General features: G+C 45.0%; 1 protein-coding gene across 6 annotated transcripts in view; it reads left to right on the top strand.

The window, feature by feature from the left end:
• The window catches only part of LOC144511754 (membrane-associated guanylate kinase, WW and PDZ domain-containing protein 3-like), a 123,566-nt gene that overhangs the window by 55,594 nt on the left and 41,968 nt on the right, over window positions 1–26,004 (top strand). For 3 of the 6 annotated variants that reach the window (XM_078241994.1, XM_078241995.1, XM_078241991.1), the window contains exons 2-7: window positions 12,763–12,879; window positions 15,868–15,987; window positions 20,894–21,100; window positions 21,591–21,726; window positions 22,610–22,689; window positions 24,417–24,509. In XM_078241994.1, coding sequence (XP_078098120.1) covers window positions 12,763–12,879; window positions 15,868–15,987; window positions 20,894–21,100; window positions 21,591–21,726; window positions 22,610–22,689; window positions 24,417–24,509 — 753 coding nt within the window. The remainder of the gene's footprint in view (window positions 1–12,762; window positions 12,880–15,867; window positions 15,988–20,893; window positions 21,101–21,590; window positions 21,727–22,609; window positions 22,690–24,416; window positions 24,510–26,004) is intronic. The other 3 variants (XM_078241993.1, XM_078241996.1, XM_078241997.1) reach the window with 1 other exon arrangement.

Here is a 26,004-nt window from a genome sequence, read left to right as displayed (position 1 = left end):
AGTGACGTCATCGCCATGGCAGTGAACATGTTGCATGTTTCATTTGCAGTCTCAAGCCGTTTGTTGTTCGACTTGAGTGTTCCCTGACTACTGGTGCATCGAGTTCATTCAGCACCTAACGTGAGTGTGTAGCACACAATCTCTCATTCTAAAATGTAACCATTTCATCGCCAATTCCGACAAGATGCCCTTTTGAGCTGAAATATTCCGAGCGAGACTTCAAACATTCAAAGCGTTAAGGCAGCCTAGATTGATGAAAAATGTTTGGGATTAGACTTTGAACTGGTTTAAGACTGTTGTCTCGTGCTAGTGTGGTTACTGGCACTCGGGGCCAATTTATGCAAAACAGCTGCTGTTGCTGAAGCCTTGAATTGTTGCCATACTCGAGGTCTCCTGCTACGACTGGAGCCTGCAGTAAGAGAGAGGGTAGTGTTAGGGAGGCAGGTCAAATTTTGCCCCATCAGGCAGGGTAGGTGTGCATGATACTGTCTCAGACATGCTCTGTCTCCTCAGCAATCTTGCTGTCCCTGGAATGCTGCAAGAGTTTTTCTGGAAGTGATGTTTGAATCAATTCCCAGCCAGCTGATCTTGCAAGAGAAGGCAGAGACCATTTCTGCTGCCTAGACCCCAGTACGTTTAGATGTTCCTTTTAGCTCCTCTGTTCCATATGCTGCTCCCAGATGCCATAAGCAGTTATGCTGCGGCCAGCCATTTTGCACTTCCCTCAGATTCTGAAATGTGTGAAATACTCTAACTAATTGGAATGTTAACCTCCCTCCGCTTCCAATGTTGTCAGGGTGCTGATATGTTTTGGGGCACTTTTTTTTAAAAAAAAGGCTTGCATTACTATATAAACCTTTTATTAACTTGGGAGCACAGTGCCCCACTGAAATAAAGTTAAAGTTTATTTATTAGGCACAAGTAAGCTTAAATTAACGCAGCAATGAAGCTACTGTGAAAATCCCCATGTCACCACACTCCGGCGTCCATTCGGGTACACTGAGGGAGAATTTAGCATGGTCAATGCATCTAACCAGCACGTCTTTCGGACTGTGGAGGGAAACCGGAGCACTCGGAGGAAACCCACGCAGCCACGGGGAGAACGTGCAAACTCCATACAGACAGTGACCCAAGCCAGAAATCGAACCTGGTGTTGTTAAAACTCTTGCTATGAGGCAGCAGTGCGAACCACTGTGCCACCATGAAGTGTATTCACTGTTGTAAAGTAAGAAATGTAGCAACCAGTTTGCGCACATCAACATCCAGCAATTCTGATGGTGATTGGATAATCGGTTTGGTACTGTTGGCTGAGGGATTAAACATTGGCCAGGCCACCAAGCAGAACTTCCCATACATCTCTGAAATTGGGTCAAGGGATCTTGTATGTCCTAAGGCCTCATCTGAAAGATGGTGCAGTGCAGCATTCCCTCAGCACTGCATTGGAGTGTTGACCTGGATTTTGTGCTTGGGTAAGTGTAGTGAACCCACAGCCTTTTGTCTCCAAGGAGGGAGTGCAAATCCGTGGGTGACAACTATTGAGCCTCTACTGCTCATGGTGGGATGTTTAGCTTTTTTTTAACGTCATAATTTGAAGTGTCAATGTTCACAGACCAGTGATTGCAAAAGCTCTGATTTTACCTCCTATACAAGACACACATTCTCGTTTTGTAAGCAGCTGTGTGACTGATGTGTGGAAATGCTAGGTTTGCTTTGGCTTGCAGTAGTGAACACAGAAACCTATAATTTGTGTATTTAAAGCTGCCACTTAGTGATTTGATGACTGGTATTTTTGTTGAGGTGTGTGTATTTGAATCAGTTCTTCTGGCTTGACTGCAGTTCTTTCTATCAAAAGAACCCTCTTTCTCCCCTCCCCAATTTATTTTAAACATCGTTTCCAAGCATCCTCGGGGGAAATTGATCTGTTGCAAAAGCAAATTACTGCGGATGCTAGAAATCTGAAATAAAAGCAAAAAGGTACACATTCACCAAATTGGGCGCGGATCATAGAATCCTACAGTGCAGAAGGAGGCCATTCGGCCCATTGAGTCTGCACCGACCATAATTCCACCCAGGCCCTATCCCCATAACCCCATACATTTACTCTAGCTAGTCCCCCTGACGCTAAGGGGCAATTTAGCATGGCCAATCCACCTAACCCGCACATTGGACTGTGGGAAGAAACTGGAGCACCCGGAGGAAACCCACGCAGACACGGAGAATGTGCAGACTCCACACACACAGTGACCTGAGACCAGAATTGAACCAGAGCCCAGGTCTCTGGCGGTGCCTGGAACTCGCTGCCGGGGGAGGTAGTAGAAGCAGATACGATAGTGACTTTTAAGGGGCGTCTTGACAAATACATGAATAGGGTGGGAATAGAGGGATATGGTCCCTGGAAGGGGAGAGGGTTTTGGGCAGCATGGTCGGTGCAGGATTGGAGGGCCGAAGGACCTGTTCCTGTGCTGTAATTTTCTTTGTTCTTTGTGAGGCAGCAGTGCTAACCACTGCCACCATGCCGCCCCCATAGGATCTATGGAGAGAATCAGAGTTAATGTTTCGGGTAAATGATCCTTTGTCAGAACTGCAGTATAAATACTGATAACATAGGGACAAGTGTTTTCTGAGCATTGAACCTGTCCGCTCTGAATTTCATGGGTGTTTTGAATCCTGTTTGGGCTGTGGTGTTTGCGCATCATCTTGTATGGCAATAGCTTTAACCTTTGGTTTACTCTGCGATCAGTGTGATATGGAGGGTTCTGGTTCAAAATATCCAGACCGATGCCAAGCAAACAGCTCCTGTGGAAGTTTCATTTTGTTAACAATGAAAGCTAGAAAGCTTGTAAAGGACTGGTAAATTCTGTGTCCTGAGCCAATTAGTAAAATAAATGCCACTGAGTGGATCCATGACACAGGTCCTGAGGTTTCTTGGCTGTACGTAAATAAAAACAAGTAGATCAAATTCCAGAAAGCCTCCAGGTGAGTGGAGTGACAGGGGTAAGTTGATGTATTGAGCAATTCACACAAGAGCTTTTAGTACTCAAATACCAGACTGACTGGTTACATATCACAATGAAATGCATTCCTTGCATTGTCCTGCTTGTCACTGGAGGGAGTGCCACTACCAGGTGACCCCTCTGTTTATAGAAATAAATCCTAGTAACTCATTCTCTTTAGGTGCTCTGTGTACTTTTCTGGTCATGATGTGGAGATGCCGGCGTTGGACTGGGGTGTAAACAGTAAGAAGTTTAACAACACCCGGTTAAAGTCCAACAGGTTTATTTGGAGCTTGTGGCTTTTGCTACCAAATAAACCTGTTGGACTTTAGCCTGGTGTTGTTAAACTTCTTAGTACTTTTCTGGTGACAGTCCTGACCCTGTAACAACTCAGGAGCTATAGTTGTGCCCTATGGGCACCTCGACACCCAGCAGGGTAGGGTCACTCACCTTCATGTGGGGTATGCATGGATAATCTGCAATCTGTCTGTGGCATTTCGTGCACACACCAGTGGCTCGGATTCCAGCACTATCCGCCGCCTCCAGCAGAAAGCATGCATAAGACGATGAGGCACAGGAGCAGAATTAGGCCATTTGGCCCATTGAGTCTGCTCTGCCATTCAATCATGTTTGATATGATTCTCAGCCCCAGTCTCCTGCCTTTTTCCCGTAACCCTTGATCCCATTATTGATCAAGAACCTATCTATCTCTGTCTTAAAGACACTCAATGACCTGGCCTCCACAGCCTTCTGCGGCAAAGAGTTCCACAGATTCACCACCATCTGGCTGAAGAAATTCCTTCTCATCTCGCTTTTAAAGGAGCGTCCCTTCACGCCCTACTTTACCATGCATTTCCAAGTACTCTACAATTTCATCCTTAACAATGGACTCCAAGATCTTCCCCATGACCGAGGTCAACTAACTGGCCTATGATTTTCCATCTTCTGCCTCCCTCCTTTCCTAAACAGAGGTGTTACATTAATCTTTTTCCAGTCCTCTGGGACCTCCACATCATGACCTTCCCGGACTCCAGTGACTCCTGAAAGATCATCACCAAAGCCTCCACAATCTCCTCAGCTGTCTCCTTCAGAACCCTGGGGTGTAGTCCATCCAGTCCAGTTGATTTATCCACCTTCAGACCTTTCAGCTTCCCTCTCACCTTCTCCTTAGTGATGGCCACTACATTTACCTCTGCCACCGGACTCTCCAAGTTCTGGCATGTTACTGGTGTCTTCCACTGTGAAGACTGATACAAAGTACCCATTCAGTTCCTCTGCCCTTTCTTTGTCCCCCATTACTACTTCTCCAGCCTCATTTTCCAGTGGTCCAATGTCCATTCTTGCCTCTCTTACCTTTAATATATCTTTAAAAAAACTCATGCAATCTTCTTTTATATTACTAGCCAGCTTACCCTCATTTCATCTTCCCCCACCCTTATTGTTTTTTTAGTTGTGCTCTGCTCGCTTTTAAAGGCTTCCCAATCCTCTGCGTTTCACTGTTCCTCACCTCACAGTATGCTCTTTCCTTTGCTTTTATGCTATCCCTGACTTCCCTTGTCAGCCATGGTTGCCTCGTCCTCCCGTTAACATGCTGCTTCTTCCTTGGAATGAATTTGTTGTGCCTTCTGAATTATCCCCAAAAACTCCTGCCACTGTTGTTCCACAGGCTTTCCTGCGAGGCTCCCTTTCCAGTCAAATCTGGCCAGCTCCTCCCTCATGGCCTTGTAGTTTCCTTTACTCAATCGTAGCACCGTTATATCTGATTCCAATGTCTCCCTCTCAAACTGCAAGGTGAATTCTGTCATATCGTGGTCACTGCCCCCAAGGGGTTCCTTCATCTTACGTTCCCTGATCAAGTCTGCCTCATTACACGTCGCCAGATCCAGAAGTGCCTGTTCCCTAGTGGGCTCTAGCACAAGCTGCTCCAAAAAGCCATCCCGTAGACATTCCACAAATTCTTTATCTGGGGGTCCTCTACCAACTTGATTTTCCCAGTTCACCTGCATATTGAAATCCCCCGTGATTACTGTAATGTTGCCTTTCTTACTTGCCTTTTCTATCTCGATTTATTTTCTGTCCAACATCCTAACTACTGCTCGGGGGGCCTGTACATAACTCCCATCAGGGTCTTCTTTCCCTTTGTGATTCCTCGACTTTACCCCCACAGATTCTACACTGTCTGACCCAATATCACTTTTTGCCAATGATTTAATTTTGTTTCTTACCAACAAGGCAACCCCACCTCTTCTACCCATCTGCCTGTCCTTCTGATAGGACATATATCCTTGGATATTCAGACCCCACCTCTGATTCCCTTGCAGCCACGTCTCTGCGATGCCCACAATATTGTACCCTTCAATTACAATGTGTGCTTCCAGCTCATTTACCTTGTTGCATATACTGCGTGTATTTAGGTACAGCACCCTCAGTGTTGTGTTGACTACACCCCTTCCCATAGTTGTCCCTTTATCTGTAGTGCCTGAACTTGTATTACTGCCAATTTCCATACACTCTATGACTAGTTCTGAAAACTTTGCTAACTAACTGGTGGCACAGTGGTTAGCGCTGCTGCTTCATAGCACCAGGGACCCAGGTTCGATTCCTGGCTTGGGTCACTGTCTGTGTGGAGTTTGCACGTTCTCCCCGTGTCTGCGTGGGTTTCCTCCCACAGTCCAAAGATGTGCAGATTAGGTGGAATGGCCATGCTAAATTGCCTCTTAATGTGAGGGGGGTTAGCTAGAGTAAATGTGTTGGGTGAGATTGTGGTCAGTGCAGACTTAATGGGCTGAATGGCCTCCCGCACTGTAGAATTCTATGATTCTACTGAGCCCAGCCCCCTTTAACTAGTTTAAAATCCTTGTGACTTGTGCAAGGCTAACCCTTGTCACTGTTTCCACCGTAACCTAGCAATTTTAATTTAAATGTCGGAGGCACTGCCTTTTGGGTTAGATGTTAAACCAAGTTGGTCCCTAAAGTGAATGTAAAACACACATGGCACTATTTCAAAGGGAGTTCTGCCATGTTCTGGGACCAAGGCTGTTTTTTTCAAAAAATCTTGAGATATGATGTGTCTGACAATGTTGGTTTTTATTATCCATACCTAGTTAACCCGGGAGAAGGTGGTAGTGAGCTTCCTAGAGCATCTGTACGTTGTGTGGTGAAGGTAGTCCCATAGTGCTGTTATGTTTGGTCGTCCTAGGACTCTGATCCAGCCACATGGAAAGACCATTGACTGCTGTGCTTCCTACATTAGAACACTAATTACACTTCAAAACTTCATTGGCTTCAAGGTGCTTTGGGATGTCATAAGGTTGTGAAATAAGGTGGCACAATGACTAGCACTGCTGCCTCGCAGCGCCAGAGACCTGGGTTCAATTCCGGCCTTGGGTCGCTGTCTGTGTGGAGTTTGCACGTTCTCCCCGTGTCTGCGTGGGTTTCCCCCGGGTGCTCCGGTTTCCCCCCACAGTCCAAAGATGTATGGGGTTAAGTGGATTGGCCACGCTAAATTGCCCCTTGGTGTCAGGGGACCAGCGGGATAAATTTATGGGAATAGGGCCTGTTGTCATTATTGGCTCGATGGGCCAAATGGCCTCCTTCAGCACTGTAGTGATTCTATGAAAGGTGTTATAGAAATGCAAGTCTTTTTCTCTGATATGGCCAGTGCATTTGGATTTGCTCAAAATCCTGGCGTTTGGAGAGGGATGGGTTGGGCATTCATTATTGGGCTATGGAATCTGAAACTGGCTGGAGGCGACCAGCAAAATAGTTTGTCTTGCAGTACACAAATGCTTAGTGATTCTCCCAACCTGGGTTTGTGTGTACATCTCCTGTTCTGCTGTTGAAGCATGAAGCAAACACATGGGCAAGATCCAACACTTGGGTTCATTATGCCTCCACATCTTAAGGTTTATTTCCAACAAATGCTGATTTCCTCTCCCCCTCATCTACCCCCTTCCTGAGGCTTAAATTTCTTGTGTTGTGGTTTTGCTCCAAGGACAGTCTCCTTGGAATACCTCCTGAAAATCTGCAGGAAGTTCAATCTCCGCGGTTGACTGACTGAGCAATCTCTTTGAAAGCTTCAGCATTCATCAGACAAGGCTGCTTCTGTGTCTGTTCAGAGTCTTTGAGCTTGTAGAGAACCAGCTCCTGTACAGAGCTAGAGAGAAGCTGGCTGGGACCTCCCTGGACACAACAGGAAACATCCCGGCACCCTCCACTCCTCCACCCCTGGACTGCTCTCACAGGCATTCCAGCTGGTGAGGGAGGATTGATTTGTAATTCGAACAAAGCAATAGAGGAACAGAGGTTTAGGGGTTCCTGCACGCGATTTACTTCAACTTGATGGACCCATAGAAAAAATAATTTAAAAGTCTAATGGAATGTTACCCTTTACCTTAACGAGGTTGTAACGCAAAGGGATGAAAGCTGTGTGAAGCTAAGGTTAGACTGCATTTGGGCTACTGTTCAGGATTCCACCGCGCGTCCCCTTGGAATGGTCTGTCTTGTGTCCCAAGTGTTGCTATTGGTGACTTGGAAACAATTTTCCATGATCAATGGTTTATGCAGGTTCACTCCTGGCTGTCTTGGTTTGTAGTTGATTTGTGTTTGCTGGTCACCCCACGATTCAGAACGATTTAGAAGATAATCGCATGAATGAAAATCACCTGCAAGTCCCACAGAATCCTGAAACATAACAGTAACTGTGGGGAGGGATAAACACAAACTGGCAGGAGTTAGCCTGCGATGTGTGTGGTTGTATAAAGCAATCTATTCTGGCTCCTTGGTACTCAGCCTTTTCTTGCTAAAGCTGAACTTGGAGTGAGATTTGTGAGTCAGTGAATTGAATTAGGATTGCTTTTGGTTTTATTTACCTTTTAGTTTGATGCTCTTTCCTAGGGTAGAAAAGTCAAGTACTAAGGGGCATAGGTTTAAGGTAAGTTTTTAGAGGAGAGGCAAGTTTTTTTTAGAGGGTGGTGAATGTCTGGAACGCGCTGCCCGGGACGGTGGTGGGAACAGGTACAATAGTGACATTTAAGGGGCAACAAGATGAATACATGAATAGGATGGGAATGGAAGGATACGGACTCTGTAAGTTTAGTTTAGGCAGGCATCATGATCGGCGCAGGCTTGGAGGGCTGAAGAGCCTGTTCCTGTGCTGTACTGTTCTTTGTTAACTTGCTGTGAATTGTAAAAAGTCAAAATTACATAACTTGAGTGGCAACGTCTATTGATTTGCCAAGTCAAAGAAAGTTAATCGTTTCATTTGAAGCTGCAGAAATGTACTTTAACCATATTGAGTTTCTTTGATTTGCATGTTATTTATTTTGTGAAATAAACATGACTAATGTGTAATGACAAAAACAGCAGCAAGTATCATTGGCAAATTTCCAGGAAGAGGTGAAACCAGAGCTGACAACCCAAGTATTTTCTTCATTCATACTTGGAATGTGAGTGTTGTTATCAAGGCTGGTATTTATTGTCCATCCCTTTGAGCTGGTGATGGTGAGCCACTGCAGTCGTATGGATCATGGTTTTTTTGTAGCCTTTTTTGACAAGGCCCTATCAGAAGGCAGCAAACCTCCACCCACACTGGGTCAGGAGTCAGATGTAGAAAAGGTTAAGGGTGGAAGATTTCCTTCAGTAGTTGCACAGTTACCATTACTGATACGAGCTTCTTAATCAGATTTATTTAATTGGATTTGAATTTTCTAACTGCTGTGGTGGGATTTGAATCCCAGTCTCTGGAATATTACCATAACCATTCTCCACATTCAGTTCTGGGCACTGCACCTCAGATCGGACGTATCGGCCTCGGAGGCCGGGTGGGGGGAAGGTGGGGGGGGGGAGGAGGAAAGAATCAGGGAAAGTTCATCAGCTGGAGCTGAGTACGTTACGAGGACATGAGAACTAGGTTTGTATTCCCTTGTGTTTGGAAGATTTAGTCTGCCCAGGTGATAACCTATGGATTTGATTTGATTTATCAGTGTCACATGCACTTGCATACAGTGAAAAGTATTGTTTCTTGTGCACTACACAGACAAAGCATACCATTCATAGAGAAGGAAACGAGAGAGTGCAGAATGTAGTGTTACAGTCCTAGCTAGGATGTAGAGAAAGATCAACGTAATGCAAGGTAGGCCCATTCAAAAGTCTGACAGCAGCAGGGAAGAAGCTGTTCTTGAGTCGGTTGGTACGTGACCTCAGACTTTTGTATCTTTTTCCTGAGAGAATAAGGTGGAAGAGAGAATGTCCGGGGTGTGTGGAGTCCTTAATTATGCTGACTGCTTTGCCGAGGCAGCGGGAAGTGTAGACAGAGTCAATGGATGGGAGGCTGGTTTGCTTGATGGATTGGGCTACATTCACGACCTTTTGTAGTTTCTTGCGGTCTTGGGCAGAGCAGGAGCCAAACCAAGCTGTGATGCAACCAGAAAGAATGCTTTCTATGGTGCATCTGTAAAAGTTGATAGCCATAGTGGACATGCCAGATTTCCTTAGTCTTCTGAGAAAGTAGAGGCGTTGGTGGGCTTTCTTAACTGTAGTGTCGGCATGGGGGGGACCAGGACACGGTGATCTGGACACCTAAAAACTTGAAGTTTTCGACCATTTCCACTTGATGTAGACAGGGGCATGTTCTCCTTTACGCTTCCTGAAGTCGATGACAATCTCCTTCGTTTCCTCAACATTGAGGGAGAGATTATTGTTGCTGCACCAGTTCACCAGATTCTCTGTCTCATTCCTGTACTCTGTCTCGTCATTATTTGAGATCCGAACCCATTACGGTTGTGGTGTCAGCAAACTTGAAAACCCAGTTGGAGGGGAATTTGGCCGCACAGTCCTAGGTGTATAAGGAGTATAGTAGGGGGCTGAGAACACAGCCTTGTGGGGCACCGGTGTTGAGGATAATCATGGAGGAGGTGTTGTTGCCTGTCCTTAACGATGGGGCAGGAGGAGAAGAAGGATTTCCCCATCACTGTTTGTTCGTGTGGTTGCATTGCAATCATTGTAACCTTGTCAGTTGTCAGCCGCTGTGTGGGAGAAAGTTAAACATCAACCGCTTATCGAAAGGTGGAATAAGGAATAAGATGATGCAGGAGAAAAAAAACACCCCAGAGATTTGAGTTAGAGTGCATGAAGGGAGGGGATTGTTTGTGACACTGCATGTTGAGTGGGATATAATTTTAAACCAGTTTAGTGCCACCAAGTGTAACAGTGTTACTGACTTCATTTGAATCAATGAGCTAGTTCCTTATGGGGGCTTTTAAAAATTTCTGTGTGATCCTTGCTTCTGCGACCTGTATAATTGGATCTGAGACCCGCAGAGAAATAAGACCAGCAAAAGCAGTGAGCAGCCGAGGTGCCTTCCGCTGTAGAGAGCACTTAACTCAGGGAGGCCCCAGAATTGATTTCCGATGGCTGTGTTTTTGCTTGGCTCATGCAACTCAAAATCAGAGTCTAGTTTAAGGCAACCTCTGGTATGTCAGAAAGATAAGACAGTTGCATTGGCAGGGAAAAAATTCTCTAAGAGCGAGTTTCTTTAACAGGACTTTTAAAGTGGATTGGGTCCCCTTAAACCTGCTCTAGTCCACCTCCTACTGTTCATGTCTCTTGTTGGGAGCAGAATGGTGGCTCCCTTGCAACATAATTTCCTGAAATTTGGAGGGAAGATTGACATCTAAAACGGGTGGCTTACCAAACTCAAAAGCATGGTGAGCCAATCCTTGATTTCTGCTGCTGATACAGTGAGGACCTTTCTGTTAATGACTAGCTTCACATTGAGTTCACTGCTCAAATTTCACCTTGTTCAATTCCTGAATCTTCCTTATTTCTCTGATCTCCAGCAGACTGGATGTGGCAAAACAGGGTTATTGGAACCATCCCACTGTAGTCACCAACTAGGGATCTACAGTACAAAAGGAGGCCATTTATACAGGATAGCATTGTTGATGTACCTTTATCACATAGACTTAAATTTTGAAGTTTAACAATGTCACAAGTAGGCTTACATTAACACTGCAAAGAAGTTACTGTGAAAATCCCCTAGTTGCCACAATCCAGCGCCTGTTTGTGTACACTGAGGGAGAATTTAGCATGGCCAATGCACCTAACCAGCACGTCTTTCAGACTGTGGGAGGAGCATCTGGAGGAAACCCACGCAGACACAGGCAGCACGTGCAGACTCTGCACAAACCGTGACCCAAACCAGGAATTGAACTCGGGTCCCTGGCGCTGTGAGGCAGCAGTGCTAACCACTCTGCTACCATGCCGCCCATCAGTGGTTCAAGAAGAACATCGACCACCACCTCAAGGTTCAAGGGTATCTTGGAATGGCAATAAATGCTGGCCTTGCCAGTGACAGCCTCATCCTGAGGGGGAAATAAACACATTTTCAAACCTGCCTGATCCTGAGTTGTCGTGTCTGGCGTGCATTGTACAAATAGACCTGTCCCTAACTCAATCCCCTCACAGCTCCAAGCAGCCTGTTGGCGGGCCAGGAACTCTATATGGAGTTGGGTCACAGAGGAGCCATGAAATGGTAGAGGAACAGACTCTAGGCTGAATGGCTGCCTCTTGCTGCTATGATTCTATGAACTGGTAGCACATGGCACATACAAGAGAGTATGGAGTTAGAAAAGGAAAGTACTGCCATTTAAACTAATGTAGGGAAAAGTCCTGTGGTGTTTCACAAGAGTTGAAATAGTTGCTGAACCAAAGGAGGAGATGTTGGGAGGAGTCTAAACTCGCTCCGAGGGATAGGTTTGAAGGAGGAAGGTGGAGCATTGGAGATGTTTTGACACAGCTTTCTAATTAGCAAGATCTAGAGAACTCTACAGAGTTGGGCATCATGGTGGCACAGTGGTTACCACTGCTACCTCAGTGCCAGTGACTCGGGTTCAATTCCAGCCTTGGATAACTGTGTGGAGTTTGCACGTTCTCCCCTTGTCTGCATGGGTTTCCTCTAGTTGCTCCAGTATCGTCCCACAGTCCAAAGATGTGTAGGTTAGGGGGATTGGCCATGCTAAATGTGCAGAGTTATGGGGATAGGGCATAGGGGAGGGCCTGGGTGGGACTCTGAGAGCCGGTGCAGACTCGATGGGCTGAATAGCGTCTCTGCACTGTAAGGATTCTATGAACTATGAAACGGTTGGGAAAAGATGGTGGGTGGAGATGCAGCAGGCTCTGGGGTTGAAGAAAGTGAGTTAAGGAGGTGGTGGGGTTTCTAGGACAAGGGGAGGGTAGAGATGGGGAGGGAGCACTGCCATGGGAGTTTAAGCACAGGATGAGAATCTAGCTGGTGGGCATTGATATATTAAAGGTGCCCCTTTGCCATTCCTCCCCTCCCACAGCTGATATTTCTATTTAAGTGTATGGGCTGCTTAGGGAGTAAATGTGTGTAACTGAACGTGTTATTACTGCTCCAGGGGAAGCCTGGTCTGTCCTCTGTGTAATCGAATCCCATTATAGCAATTTTCTTGCTGCATCACAGCCTAGCAGAGCTCAGTTTGACTTCTGTTCAATTCTGTGACATTATAGTGGAAGTATTTATTGCTTTTAGAAGCTCCTGTAATGTTATAAATGGAATCATTTGTTCAGCGTGAGAGATAAATCCAGTGACCCTGGTGACGGGTGATTCTGCGCTGTGGCAAATGATCATTGTCCTTGCTGCAAATTGTCCTTCCTGTGCCTGCTGTTGCTCCTTTACACAGGCTCTGCTGATGGATGAGGTTGTAAAAAAAAATTAAACCATTGATTGCTTTTTTTTTTAAAACAGGGAGAATAATAAACAAGGAGCTTCGCCACTACCTCAGTCTGCAGTTCCAGAAGGGATCGGTGGACCACCAGCTACAGCAGGTGATCCGGGACAATCTCTACCTGAGAACAATCCCATGTAAGTGCGCTGTGTCATGTAGTGGTGTGTGTGCGTCTGTCCATTCGCTTGCAGCCGAGTAACATCACAAGGACACAGCTGAGTCAAGATCAGTGTCCCGGGATTTGGCTGGAAGAGCAAAGATTGGTTTTCCAACAAGCAATTCTAGCCATGAGTCTGAAACCCAGGGCTATAAATAGAAGATAGTCATCAATAAATTCAGAGAGACATGCCGAGCAAGGAGTAGTTTTACCAGGATGTTGCCTGGTCTGGAGGGTATTACCTATGAGGAACGGTTGGATAAACTCGGTTTGTTCTCACTAGAACAACGGAGGTTGGGGGTGACTTGATAGAGGTTTACAAGATTGAGTGGCATGGACAGAGTGGATAGTCGGATGCTCTTTCCTAGGGTAGAAAAGTCAAGTACTAGCGGACATAGGTTTAGAGGAGATGTGCAAGGCAAGTTTTTTTAGCAGAGGGTGGTGAATGCCTGAAACGTAGTACCCGGGGAGATGGTGGGAGCAGGTATGGTAGTGCCATTTAAGGGGCAACTAGATGAATAGGTGAATAGGATGGGAATGGAAGGATACAGACTCCGTAAGTGCGTACGGTTTTAGTTTAGGCAGGCATCATGATTGGCGCAGGCTTGGAGGGCCAAAGGGCCTGTTCCTGTGCTGGACAGTTCTTTGTTCTTTGTTTATTTCAGGGGAAAGCTGGATAAGCATGAGAAAGGAATAGCAGATTATACTGATGGAGTTGGATGAAAAGTGGTGGAAGAAGGTTCAGATGAAACATAAATTAGAGGATGGGCCAGTTAGAATGAATGGTTTGTTTCTCTGCTGTAAACTCTGTGTTATTGGCTTCATGAGTAATTTAATTCTCTACCCCTGAGCCTGAAACACCAGGAAAGCTAGGTGATTTCAACTTTGGTGGGTGCGCCTTTGACCTTGGTGCTCTGGGTTAAGAAGATGAAAAATTAGTCAGAGGGTGTGAGGGTGGGGTTGGTCCTGACCACAGTCTGAGGGCCTCTGATGGAGAATTCAAGTGCGGGAATGATATTTCAGGAGAGGGTAAGATTCATTTCACTGGTGGTTTCCTCTGATCAAATGGCCTAATGTTCGTTTCGGTGCAAGTCCCCACAGGAAGGGTTGGGCATTTATTGAGCTTAACAGCCTCTGTTCCCTGTGAAAGCTTCCTTATTGGCTCTTAATTAACTCTTCAGGAGTTGAGGAAATAAAAGAAAGCAATTAATTTATATGGCACCTTTTGAGGGCACAGGGCATTGCAAAGGTTATTCACCGCTGTGATGTAGGAAATCGTGTTGGTTGAGAGATAAATCTTGGCCAGGGCACCAGGAAGAAACTCCCCTGCTTCTCTTCAGAATACTGATGTGGCATCTTTTACATTGACGTGAGAGTGTAGACGTCTTGTGCCAAAAATTGGCACCCTTAACAATGCAGCCCTCCCCCAGCATCAAGTAAGATTCAGTCCAGGTATAGTGCAACTCTCTGGAGCATTATTTGAACTCAACATCCAGAGGCAGAAATAAAGGATTGGCCGGGATGGAGTTGTTCCTTGAATAGATTGTTCTGGCTACGTGTTTGCAGGAACGTGGGCGGCACGGTAGCCCAGTGGTTAGCACTGCTGCTTCACAGCTCCAGGGTCCCGGCTCGGGTCACTGTCTGTGTGGAGTTTGCACATTCTCCTCGTGTCTGCGTGGGTTTCCTCCGGGTGCTCTGGTTTCCTCCCACAGTCCAAAGATGTGCGGGTTAGGTTGATTGGGCAGGTTAAAAATTGTCCCTGAGATGCGTAGTTAGAGGGATAAGCGGGTAAATATGTGGGGTAGGGCCTGGGTGGGATTGTGGTCGGTGCAGACTCGATGGGCAGAATGGCCTCCTTCTGCACTGTAGGGTTTCTATGATTTCTATGAACTTACCCATATGATGGATGCTTTGACTTGACTCCTGGTTAGAGAAAGCCAGATTCGCCCCAATGGAGAAATGACCAGATCAATTCCCAAAAGCAGGAGCTCACAGTCGATTGCAGAATTTGCAGCACAATTTGGGGTGGCACAGTGGTTAGCACTGCTGCCTCACAGCGCCAGGGGCCCGGGTTCGATTCCCACTTGGGTGACTCTGGAATTTGCACATTCTCCCCATGTCTGCATGTGTTTCCTCCGGGTGCTCCAGTTTCCTTCCACAGTCCAAAGATATGCGGGTTAGGCTGATTGGCCGTGCTAAATTGCCCCTTAGTGTCAGGTGGGTTAGCGGGGTAAAAAAGTGGGGTTAGGGAGGGAATGTGATCGGTGCAGACTAGATGGGCCAAATGGCCAATTTCTGCACTGTAGGGACTCTCTGAACTGAAGCTCTTTTCCCCAATCCCATTTCCTTGTTAATTCATCATATCTTGTCTCAGCCAGTGTTTTGTGGCTATCACTGCAGTCTCTTGAGTTAGAAGGACTTGTGTTCAAGCCCCATGCCCTGACTTGAATACAAGATTCCGGCTTATTCTCTGTATTGTCGGTGATACCATATTCCACATGAGCTCTTAAACCGTGACCCTGCCAGCCATCCAGTGTAGACATCTCACCAGTGTCTTTGTCAATATTCAGTCTTCAACCAATACCTAAAAACAGATCATCTTGCCATTACCACCTTGCTGTTTTGAGGGAGCGTGCTGTGTGAAATTAGCTGCCACATTTTCTGAGCATGCAACAGTGACTACACATCAAAAGGGTTTAATGGCTGTAAATCCTTGAAAGGTGTTTTATAAATGCAAGCCTGTCTTTATCTGGTTTTTAAATTATTGATCCAATTCCATTTTAATATTCTAATTGATCTTGTGGAAACATTTTTCTTTCACTCTATTAGTGCTCATTTGGTGTCTCCGCTTCCTCAACACCAAATTATTTTTCTGCTCTGCAACCAGGCAAACACCGTGAATCGCAACAAAAGTGAACCTGAACCCTTTCACTGCTTGAATTTTTTTTTTGGCTGTTTGTGTTTTCAGGCACTACAAGACCACCCCGGGAAGGCGAAGTGCCAGGGGTTGATTACAACTTCATTTCCCTGGAGGAATTTAAAACACTAGAGGAGAGTGGAGCCCTTCTGGAGAGCGGAACGTTCGATGGTGAGTTACCAAATCCTCTTCTCATTTCACTTGTCTTCTGTTGCAGAGCTGCTGCCCTCGGGGAAAGCTCCAAGGTAAATGGGCAACTCATGATCACACTCCAACTCCGAGAGGCGTTTCTGCCCACCTCATCCAAAACTCTTTGAAGACACTTGAAGCAACTCGCACTTACTTGACGCTTTTTATCACTGTAAGACATCACAGGAGCATCAAACAAAATTTGACAGAGTTATTGTCCAAAAGCTCGGTCAAAGGGGTGGATTTGTAGAAGCATCGTAGAGAAAGGCGGTGTTGGTTAGGGAGAAAATTTCAGCGCTCTTATAGTGAGCCCATTTAAAATCATAAGTATGCAAGAGACCAGAGCTAGAGTGCAGAGATTTCGGAGGGTGTGTGCAGGAGTCATAGCTTCATAGAGGTTTACAACATGGAAACAGGCCCTTTGGCCCAACTTGTCCATGCCACCCCTTTTTTTTTAAAGAGGTGAGAGAGATCGAGGGAGGGGCTATGACCATGAGGAGTTTTGAAAATGAGGGCGAAAATTTTAAAGTCGAGTCGTTACAGGACTGGGAACTGATGTAGGTCAGGGAGCATGGGTAACATGTGCCCTACACTAGGTGTAAGTCAGGATAATTGGTGCAATGCCCCTTTACACACCTGCAGCAATATTAGAATACACAAATGAGATTAATATGCTTTAAAAAAAAAAACTTTAAATTGCAGGATAAGAATGGCTTATAAATTGACCTAGTGTATAATGCTACCCTATTTTTCTGGTGCCAAAATGCATGTTTAGGTATAAACATGGTGTATAAATTGACCCCCTTATTCTTCAGAGAAATGTATTTTTAGGGCTGTACTTGGATTTGGAGTTGGCTTTAATTATTCAGCTGAGGTACATGTTTGCTGTTGTCAGTCTGCTCAGGGACATGGTTGGTGTTCTAAGTTGGTGCATGGGGTCAGGTGGTTGGGAAAGGCCATCTTGCCAAGAAGATGCACAGGCTTTTGAGATACCATCACAGAGACCACACGTGGTGACTGACGAAAATGGGTCCTCGTGCACCAATGCTGGTGGATCGCATTTTATACTCTGGGTAAAATCAGCTTCCATTTTTGAAGGATTATTTTAAAGCTTCAGAGGACGATTATACAGCACGATCTATGGTAATAATGTCAAGACGAGAGTGTTTTCCATCTGAATGTTAATCTGCCTGGGTTAACACTGCATTCTGCCTTACAACCAGGTTTCTCTCAGGTTTTTTTCATGGAGATTGCACTCTCCATTAGTAAGATGGTTATTCTTATGTCTTTTTACCTGCTTCAAGCTCTGTCCATTTACTCTGGTTACAGTGTTCTGGTCCAAACGTAACAGCTTGTCATGGTCAATAATATCTAGTCCCTTTAGAATCTGAAATAAAGGCAATCATATCACCCCTCAACATCATTACTCCTTGTCAAATTTCTCCATCCCTCAATCATCCTGGTTGTTTTCCTCTGTACCCTTTCAGTAACTGCAATATCCTCTATGTGTACACAATTCTAAGTATAGTCGCACCAATGATTCATAAACTAGGAAGATTACCACACTATTCCAGCACAGTAGTGACCTTCTAATATATCTTAACATTTGCTGACTCACTGCCAGTGAGCATTGTTGTGATATTTTCAGTTTGTTAATCAGAACCCCTCGTCTTTCATTTTCCATGCATATTATTCCCTTTCCATTTTAAGTAATTTCCTCTCTCTCTCTGTAATTTCCTTCAGCCCTACGACCCTCGTGACACCTGTGCTCAGTTGTACATTGGCTCTCATAGTATGGTAAGAACTAGGAGCACGAGTAGTCCACCTGGCCCATCGAGCCTGCTCTGCCATTCAATAAGATTGTGGCTGATCTGATTGTGGCCGTAGCTCAATTTTCCTGCCTGCTCCTCCCACTTGACTCCCTTGTCTAACTCAGCCTTGAATATATTCACTGACCCAATCTCCACTACTCTCTGTGAAAGAGAATTCCAAAGACTAATGACACTCCAAGAAGAAATTTCTCCTCGTCGCCATTTTAAATGAGAGACCTTTTATTTTTAAACTGTTCCCTCGTTCTAGATTTCCCCCTTGAAGGGAAACATCCTCTCAGCATCTTCCCTGTCAAGCTCCTCAGAATCTCCAACAAGTGAAGGTCCAACATGCATAGCCCTTCCTCGTAAGACAGTTCCTTCATCTCGGGAATCTTCTCTGAACCATCCCAGTTAAGCAATACCTCAGTTTTTAAATTCTCACCCTTGTCTTTCAAATCCTAACATGTTTTTGCCCCTCCTCATCTCTACAACTGCCTTCAACCCTACAAATTCAGGCTGCTTGTGCATCCCTAATTTTAATCAGTTCTCAACCTGTGGCCTAGCCCTAACCTCTGGAATTCTCTCTCCAAACATCTCCACTTTTGTCATCTTCTCTAACATGTTTCTTAAAAGTGACCAAGCTTTTGGTCAGCTGCCCAAATATCTCTATGTAGCTTGGTGTTAAATTTCATTGGATAACACTCATGAAGCACAGGGCTTTTTACTACACTGAGTATGCTGGATAACTGCAAGCTGTTATATAAATTAAGTTAAACGTGGCGGAGCAATTATTTGATAATGACTTGTGCACATATAAAGAGAGCGGTATTGCCACTGGTGGAGGGTTGGAAGGTTAGGAGCTACACATTTTTAATGTCTCACTTTGTGAATAAGTTAGTCAGGTGAGGAGAGGTAGTATGGCTCCCCACTTTCCTCACTCTTTGATTGCAACAGGATCTTTTAAAAGGATAGGATAGTCAATTTGGTGAGTGTTTAACTGTTTAATGGCTGTGACTGTGAAATACACCAGCAGGTTTCCTTGAGCGTTTAAAAAGAAAAGAGGATTATATTTATTATACTTAACCTGGTTGTATTAAAATTATCAAAAACACTCCAACTTTAACGCACATACGCGTACTCCAAGATGACGCAACACCAATGCATCAGAGTGGGAGGATTGATTAAACAGACTTTTTCAGAACTCAATGAAAGTTAAAGTTGTATGCGTCTTGTAGACTGACTTGAATGGTTTCAAGCTGTCTCCCCCCCCGCCAAACCACCACCCACCACCAAGGATTTGGTGTTGAGGCAGATAAATGTTTATTTGAGGCAATCAATGCATATTTTCTTTCGAGACAACAGCTGCTGGGTTGATTTTGTTTAAAAAAATCTCTGGCACATGATAGTCAAGCAGCAGACAGGATTCGAGCTTGGAACTTTCTGTCCCCTCACTTTTCTATGCAGTTGGTTTTCAGACTGGCTTGTTTCTCCCTGGTTCCTTGGAGTTACAAGATGTGTTATCTGAAGTCCATTTTAATCTCGTGGCCACATGATAACCAACTCTATTGTCCACACATGATTCAAAGTTAGAAGTTGTAGCTACAGAATGGGGATTGCATGGTGGCTGTTCACACTGTATAAATTCCACAAGTGGGTTTATCTCCATGCCCATTCAAGGGAGGGGAGGGCATCCCACCCACGGTTATTGAATTAAGAACTTTCTGGAGACCTGAGGAATTCTGAGTCTGTGCAGAAATTGCAAAAGTCACCTGACACGTGGCAGCCATCTTAACAGCTGCTGTCTAGTCTGTTAAAACCCAGTGGTTTTCAGCCTGTAAATACATGAAGTCATGTTCAGCATAAAGCATGGCTTTGCAACAAAATCTAAACCTGGAGTACAGATTGACTTCTGGTCTCCTTCACCAGTTGGCTATCAGGAGTTTAACTAAGGTTGCTGTAATAGTCACTCTTGGATATTTTGTTTGTCCTCATACAAAGCACCCTGCGTTTCTCCACACTGCCTGATGGTCAACTTTGCGTCTTAGCCAGTTTCCATTATAAATGTGGATGTAGGAAGTTCCAATAAGGTCAGAATAGATGGCTTGGAAATAGGAACCTGATTATGTCACTGTTCTCTCATCCAATTATCCCTTATCTTCTGATCCCATTTTACCTGAATACTGCAATGTCACACGAGATGGGCTAACGTTAATGCTCTTGAAGTGCACGATTGTTAAGATGTTTCTGTAACTATTGACCATTTCCCCCGGGTTTTACTGATTTCCAAGGTTTGTATTACATAAAATTTACAATATCATAACATGCCATATGCTCCAGCTGGTCTCTGTTTATGCTTCACCCAACCCTCTTCCCACCCTTCCTCATCTCCTCACATCAGCATTTCTTTCTCCTTCATCTACTTCTCTAGCTTCTTAATTATAGCTACACTATTCACCTCACCCCCCACTTGTGTAGTGAGTTCCACATTCTTGCCACTCGGGGTAAAAGTTTCTCCTGAATTCCCTAATGCACTGATGGGTGACTATTACATTTATGGCTCCTAGTTCTGAAGTCCCCCACAAGTAGAAACATTTTTCTGCATATACATTAGCAACGTCTCTGTGTATTCCTGATATTTTCAGTTGTCTTCTGAAGATATCTCCTCCCTGTTCTACGGCGCAGCTTCCTTCACCTTGCCTTTGATTTGGCTATTTGCCTATTTAACAGGAAGTATTTGACTGTCTTAGCTGAGTCCCACCCATTCTCCACGCAGGTGCCTCCAGCCAGGGTTAGGATGACTAGCTGCAGTGTTAGCCCTGGTTAATTTTAAACGTCTGTAGCTCCCCTTACTTATGCCCGAGGCCGAGATCGAACTCTGCACAGACTCAGGATGACACTGAGCAATCTGGCCACTGAGCAAAGGGGAAACTTTAGCTTTGAGGAATGGTTAACATGTGGGAAATGTGAGATTGAATGAATGATTGTTATTTATTTATTAAATATCAATTAAAAAGCAGTGAAATGTGAAAAGTGGGATAGAAGCTCACTTTCTTTGTGCCCCTCCCGATATTTGACAGGTAATTTTTATGGAACGCCGAAGCCTCCGGCAGAACCCGGTCCCTTTCAGCAGGATGTAGTGGATCAGGTTGTTCTGGATGACGGCTCAGATGAGGCACAAAGGAAACGAACCACATCTGTGAGCATGATGCAGCGAGCTGACACCACGGTCCCAGATGAAGAAGAGGATGAAGAAAGACCCACTGCCAATGGGACCGGTTACCCAGGTGAGGGAGAGCGAGAAGCACGGACATGCTCTCACATCGGCTGGAGCTTTGACTCCGCTCAGACTCCATATTTTGCCCTGCTCGCACTCTGGCTTGGAATGTTATACAGTAATCCATCACTAGGGGAAATAAAGCTGATGCTCCTCTTACTGCCAGGGTTTCCTTAAGGAACAAAGCAAGGTGAGAAAAGCAATTAGTTGAAATAGCTGCAGTCACCATATCAGGCAGCCAGAACTGAATGCAGTATTCCATACGGGCTGAATCCAGAACCAGCCCTCATCCTTTCTTGTTTTATATGGTCCTAGCTACGCATCCTAGTATTTCATTGTGTGTATTTACAAATAGTGGCTAGAACAGACTTGTATTATCTGTCTGCGTTATCCCAGGATAACAAAAATCTGTCAAGGTCAAATGAAAATGTTCAAGACTTCTACAAATGTGGCTTTCACGTTCCAATCTCAATAGAATAATAGATTTATTCATTCCTCAGGGCCAGGGCCCAGCCAAACTGACGGGGTCGCAGAATTCAGGTACTTGGATCCGGTTACCAGGGAAGACTTGGTGGAGCCGTTACCAAACAACTGGGAGATGGCCTACACTGACAGTGGGATGGTTTACTTCATCGAGTGAGTATCCATCACCAAACGGGCAGAGTTGATTGTAAAATTGAGGGGTCAATTGTCTTGGCACTGCTGCGTCACAGCTCCAGAGACCCAGGTTCAATTTCGGCCTTTGGCGTCTGTGTGAAGTTTGCATGTTCACCCCGCGTCTGCGTGGGTTTCCTCCGGGTGCTCCGCTTTCCTTCCACAGTCCAAAGATATGTGGATTAGGTGGATTGGCCATGGTAAATTGCCCCTTGGAGTCAGGGGGATTAGTGAGGTAAGTACATGGGCTTACAGGGATAGGGCCTGGGTGGGATTGTGGTCGGTGCAGGCTCGATGGGCTGAATGGCCTCATTCTGCATTGTAGTGACTCTATGATTCTTGTCTTTTTCTAATCTTCAGCAACAACAACTTGCATTTATATAGCACATTCAATGTAGAAAAGCATTCAAGCTGCTTCTCAGGAACGCTGTCAGGAAAAAAATGGCACTCAACCACAATAGGAGATTTTAGGACAAGGATGGGTTTTAAGTGCGTCTTAAAGAAGATGAGAGAGATGAAGCACTTTAGGGAGGGAATTCAGTCTGAAACGTGTAATAGGTTCTGATAGTTATGGTGAACACAATTCCATTTCATGACTTTTTACTTAAATATGTCTGTAGCACTCAACAGAATCCATGTTGGAAATGTGCCAAAGGTTCCCAGTCTTGTCTAAGCTCGAGTGTGGCTATCTCTATCATCTCTTTACCCCCATGTCCCTCCCCAGCCCCCAGTGCTGTACCACCATTGTATTTTGCAGTAATTTTCCCCTCTTTCTCCAGTCTTGCTCCCCCTCCCACCAACCCACACACATCCTGCAGTACTTTGTTACCTTTTATATTGTAGTAATCATTCTTCCCTTTCACAGTCACAACACTAAGACAACTACATGGCTGGACCCTCGTCTCGCTAAGAAAGCAAAACCCCCAGAGGAATGCGGTGAAGGGGGTAAGTAGCAACGTCACAGTTTACTCTTTCAGTATAAGTATTTCCAACCAAAGATGCAAATGTGTTTCCATTTAGTTAGTGTGCAGTTCAGTGCAATCTGGCACTCTGAACCACTCTCACTCTGCACTGTATTAAGATAAAGACACGTCTGTGGCAACCCACCCACCCCATCTTTTCAGACCATCCAATTGGGATGAGGGGAGGTGTGGGCTGCAAGTGCTTGTGTGAATAATGGCCAATGTTTCCATGTTCTATGTTGTGCGTGTCTGCTGCAGCTGTGTTACTGGTGTGCATTTACACTAGTTTAGATAGAAACCTCTCCGTGTAATTGAAGAACTGAACCCTGTGAACCTGACATTAAGAGCAGAAATGCTGAATGTACACAGCAGGCCAGTCAGCATCTGTAGTAGTGTTGAGATTGATTATCAGTGGTGTGTTAGTCTTCATCAGAAGAGCAACACAATGATTGTAGCCTACGCTGTTCAAAGGTGTGTGGCTGGCATAGACATCTTTGTGGAGAAGTTAGCTTTTAGATCTTCTGAGACTTGAATTTCTAAATGTATCTCAGAGGTAAGGCAGATCAATTGAAGCGTATCACAATTGGGAGCTCACGATCCTATTAACCTCTTGCTTTCCGTCAGACTTTGCAGGTTATTTTTTGGATGTTTTAGAAATCTGATGGCAGGCCACTCTGTCCCATTGCTAGTGACCAACAACATTTCTTGTTGCTCAGGTGGAGCATAAACCCCAACATAAATCAGCTGGTAGAGATGGCCTTTTTCCACGCTGTTAGTGGTACCAGGATAGGAAGATAAGCCCATGATGGAGATGCTCAGGCCACAATTTGACAGCTAATTGCATCAGAGTGAGTTCCATGCTCTAAAGTAGAAGACACAAAGGGTTTTAACATTCCTGTGGTGGGGAGAAGTGAAATGAGTGTTTGTGTAGTTTGGATGGGCTGACTGTTCTCTGTTTAGGGCATTGTGGTGGTGGTGTCACATCTTGTGAGATGAGGATTAGTACCCGTCAATGTCTATATCCAGCTAAGGCTAACCTTGCCATGAGTTTATGGCAATGCGTGCTTCTTTTGATAGATGCTAACTAGGTATCCTTTGCGTCCATTGGTCTCAACTTGTCTCCTTCCCAAAACTTTGTTAGTTTTGTGCAGGCTGTTCTCCAGTTTATCTGCAGCGTTCAGACTGCAATACTCTCATGTGTAGACCTCAGATTAACAAGCAGAACCTATGTTACATACAAAGTCTGATGTTGGCTGAGAGCGTCAGCGGCTGTCATTTGATTGAGGGGTTCTAACAACATCCCATAGCAGAGCAGTGAAACCCGAAGCTAGAGGATTCTGGATGTCCTGGGACCCCTGCCTTGTCCCTTCTCATTTTTTATTGGCTCCCAAAATAAACGTAAAACATAACCCACTTGGTCAGAAGTGTTGCAATAACATTCTGACATTCCGTTAGCGGCTGCTTTGCTGCTAAATGAGACAGTTGTGCAATTGGCACAAGGTGTCACGTGGAGAGAATCATGGATACATGAAATGTTTGCACACTGAAATTTCATTGTGGCACCTGAAACCACACTCCAAGTCACGAGGGTAACGTTCAAGCAGCTAATGACCTGCGGGTGAACCCTGAGATTACATCACAGCCTGAAGCTGCTCCCTCGTATCTATTTTATTCCTTTTTCCACCAGTTTTCTCTCTTCCTTTCCTGAAGGAGCTGACTCCTTGCTGGGGCAAGGTTCCACGGGCACCGGTTGCCCTCCAGTACCTCGCCCAAGTGGCCAGTCTACATCCATGAGCCTATACGGTGAGTGTCGGCAGCCTTTTCATCTCTAGAGTCTTTATAGACCAGTCCATCCATGGTTTTATCCTCGCCCTGATGTCTGCACGGTCACACTTGGCTGCACTTTGAAATTTTGACAGCACCTGTCCTCTACTTTTAGGTTTCTGGGTGTGACTGGTGTGCTTTGGTGGTGCTGCCATCTGAGGAAGGGAGAGCTACCTGGACACACAATGGGATATCAAACCCATAGATTTCCTGGTTTGAATTTGCTACAGTAGCTCACAAAAGGCCCATATACATCTATAACTATTTTTTTGTAAAGACAAATATTTGAATTAATTCATATAGTACTTTTCACAGCAGAAGGTCATCCCAAAGTGGATTTGCCATTAGGCACTCAGTGCTGTCACTGTTGTAATGGTACGGAAATTTAATTTTAACTTGAGGTGTTTAACATGACTATTGGACCCAGTTTCTCTTTTTTTTAAATTCACTTACGGGATGTGGGTTAGGCCAGATTTATTGCCCATCTCTACTTGACCTTGAGAAGGTGGTGGTGAGCTGTCTTCTTGAACTGTTGCCATCCATGTGATATAGGTACACCACAGTGCTGTTAGGGAGGGAGTTCCAGGATTTTGACCCAGAGACAAAGTGCCTGGCACTTGTTTGGCACGAGGGTTATTTGCCACTTGTCAGGGCAAGCCTGGATATTTTCCAGGTCTTGCTGCATTTGGACATGGACTGCTTTCGCTCCTGAGGAGTTGTGAATGATGATGAACATTGTGTAGCCATCAGAGACCATCCCCATTTCTGACCTTATGATAGAAGGAAGGTCATTGAAGCAGCTGAAGATGGTTGGGCCTAGGATACTATCCTGAGGAACTCCTGCAGCAATGTCCTGCAACTGAGATTGCATTCAGACTGAAGTGTAGATGACAGAGAGAGCTTAGGGGTCAGGAGGAAGGAGTGGAAATTGCAAGAAGTAAATCTAAGTTATTGTAAATGAACAGAGAGTACTCTATGTATGAAATCTGTAATGCACTGGGATGCCAGAAGTGTTGGGAATTGAAAGAAGCTGTGTTTATATAGCCTTTCCTGATCTTGTGGCACGTTGGTTTTGTTGAATTTTCAGGACTCAAATTTTTATTGGGTAAAAGTATCAAGGAACGTAGGGAGAAGGTGAGTAATTTAAGATGAGGTACTGATTAACCAATATCAAATAGAATGATGGAATGGCCTCCTCCTTGTCCTATTACTTTCCAAAGTGTTTCACAGGCAGTTTGTTACTGTTGAGGCATAGTTACTTGTGTATATAAGTGCAGCACACAGTAAAAATAGTTAAAGGATTATACAGGGTCAGCACAGATAAGATGTTCCCCCTGGCTGGGGAGTCTGGAACCAGGGGGCACAATTTCAAAATAAAGGGGATGCCACTTAGGACTGAGATGAGAAATTTTAGAGTGTTGTGAATGTTTGGAATTCTCTACCCAAGAGGTTTGTTGAAGCTCCTTCATTGAGT

The sequence above is a fragment of the Mustelus asterias genome, chromosome 25, assembly GCF_964213995.1.
Source record: "Mustelus asterias chromosome 25, sMusAst1.hap1.1, whole genome shotgun sequence".
NCBI lineage: Eukaryota > Metazoa > Chordata > Chondrichthyes > Carcharhiniformes > Triakidae > Mustelus > Mustelus asterias.
The sequence above is the reverse complement of the archived record's forward strand: the minus strand, read 5'-3'. Positions and strand labels throughout refer to the sequence as shown.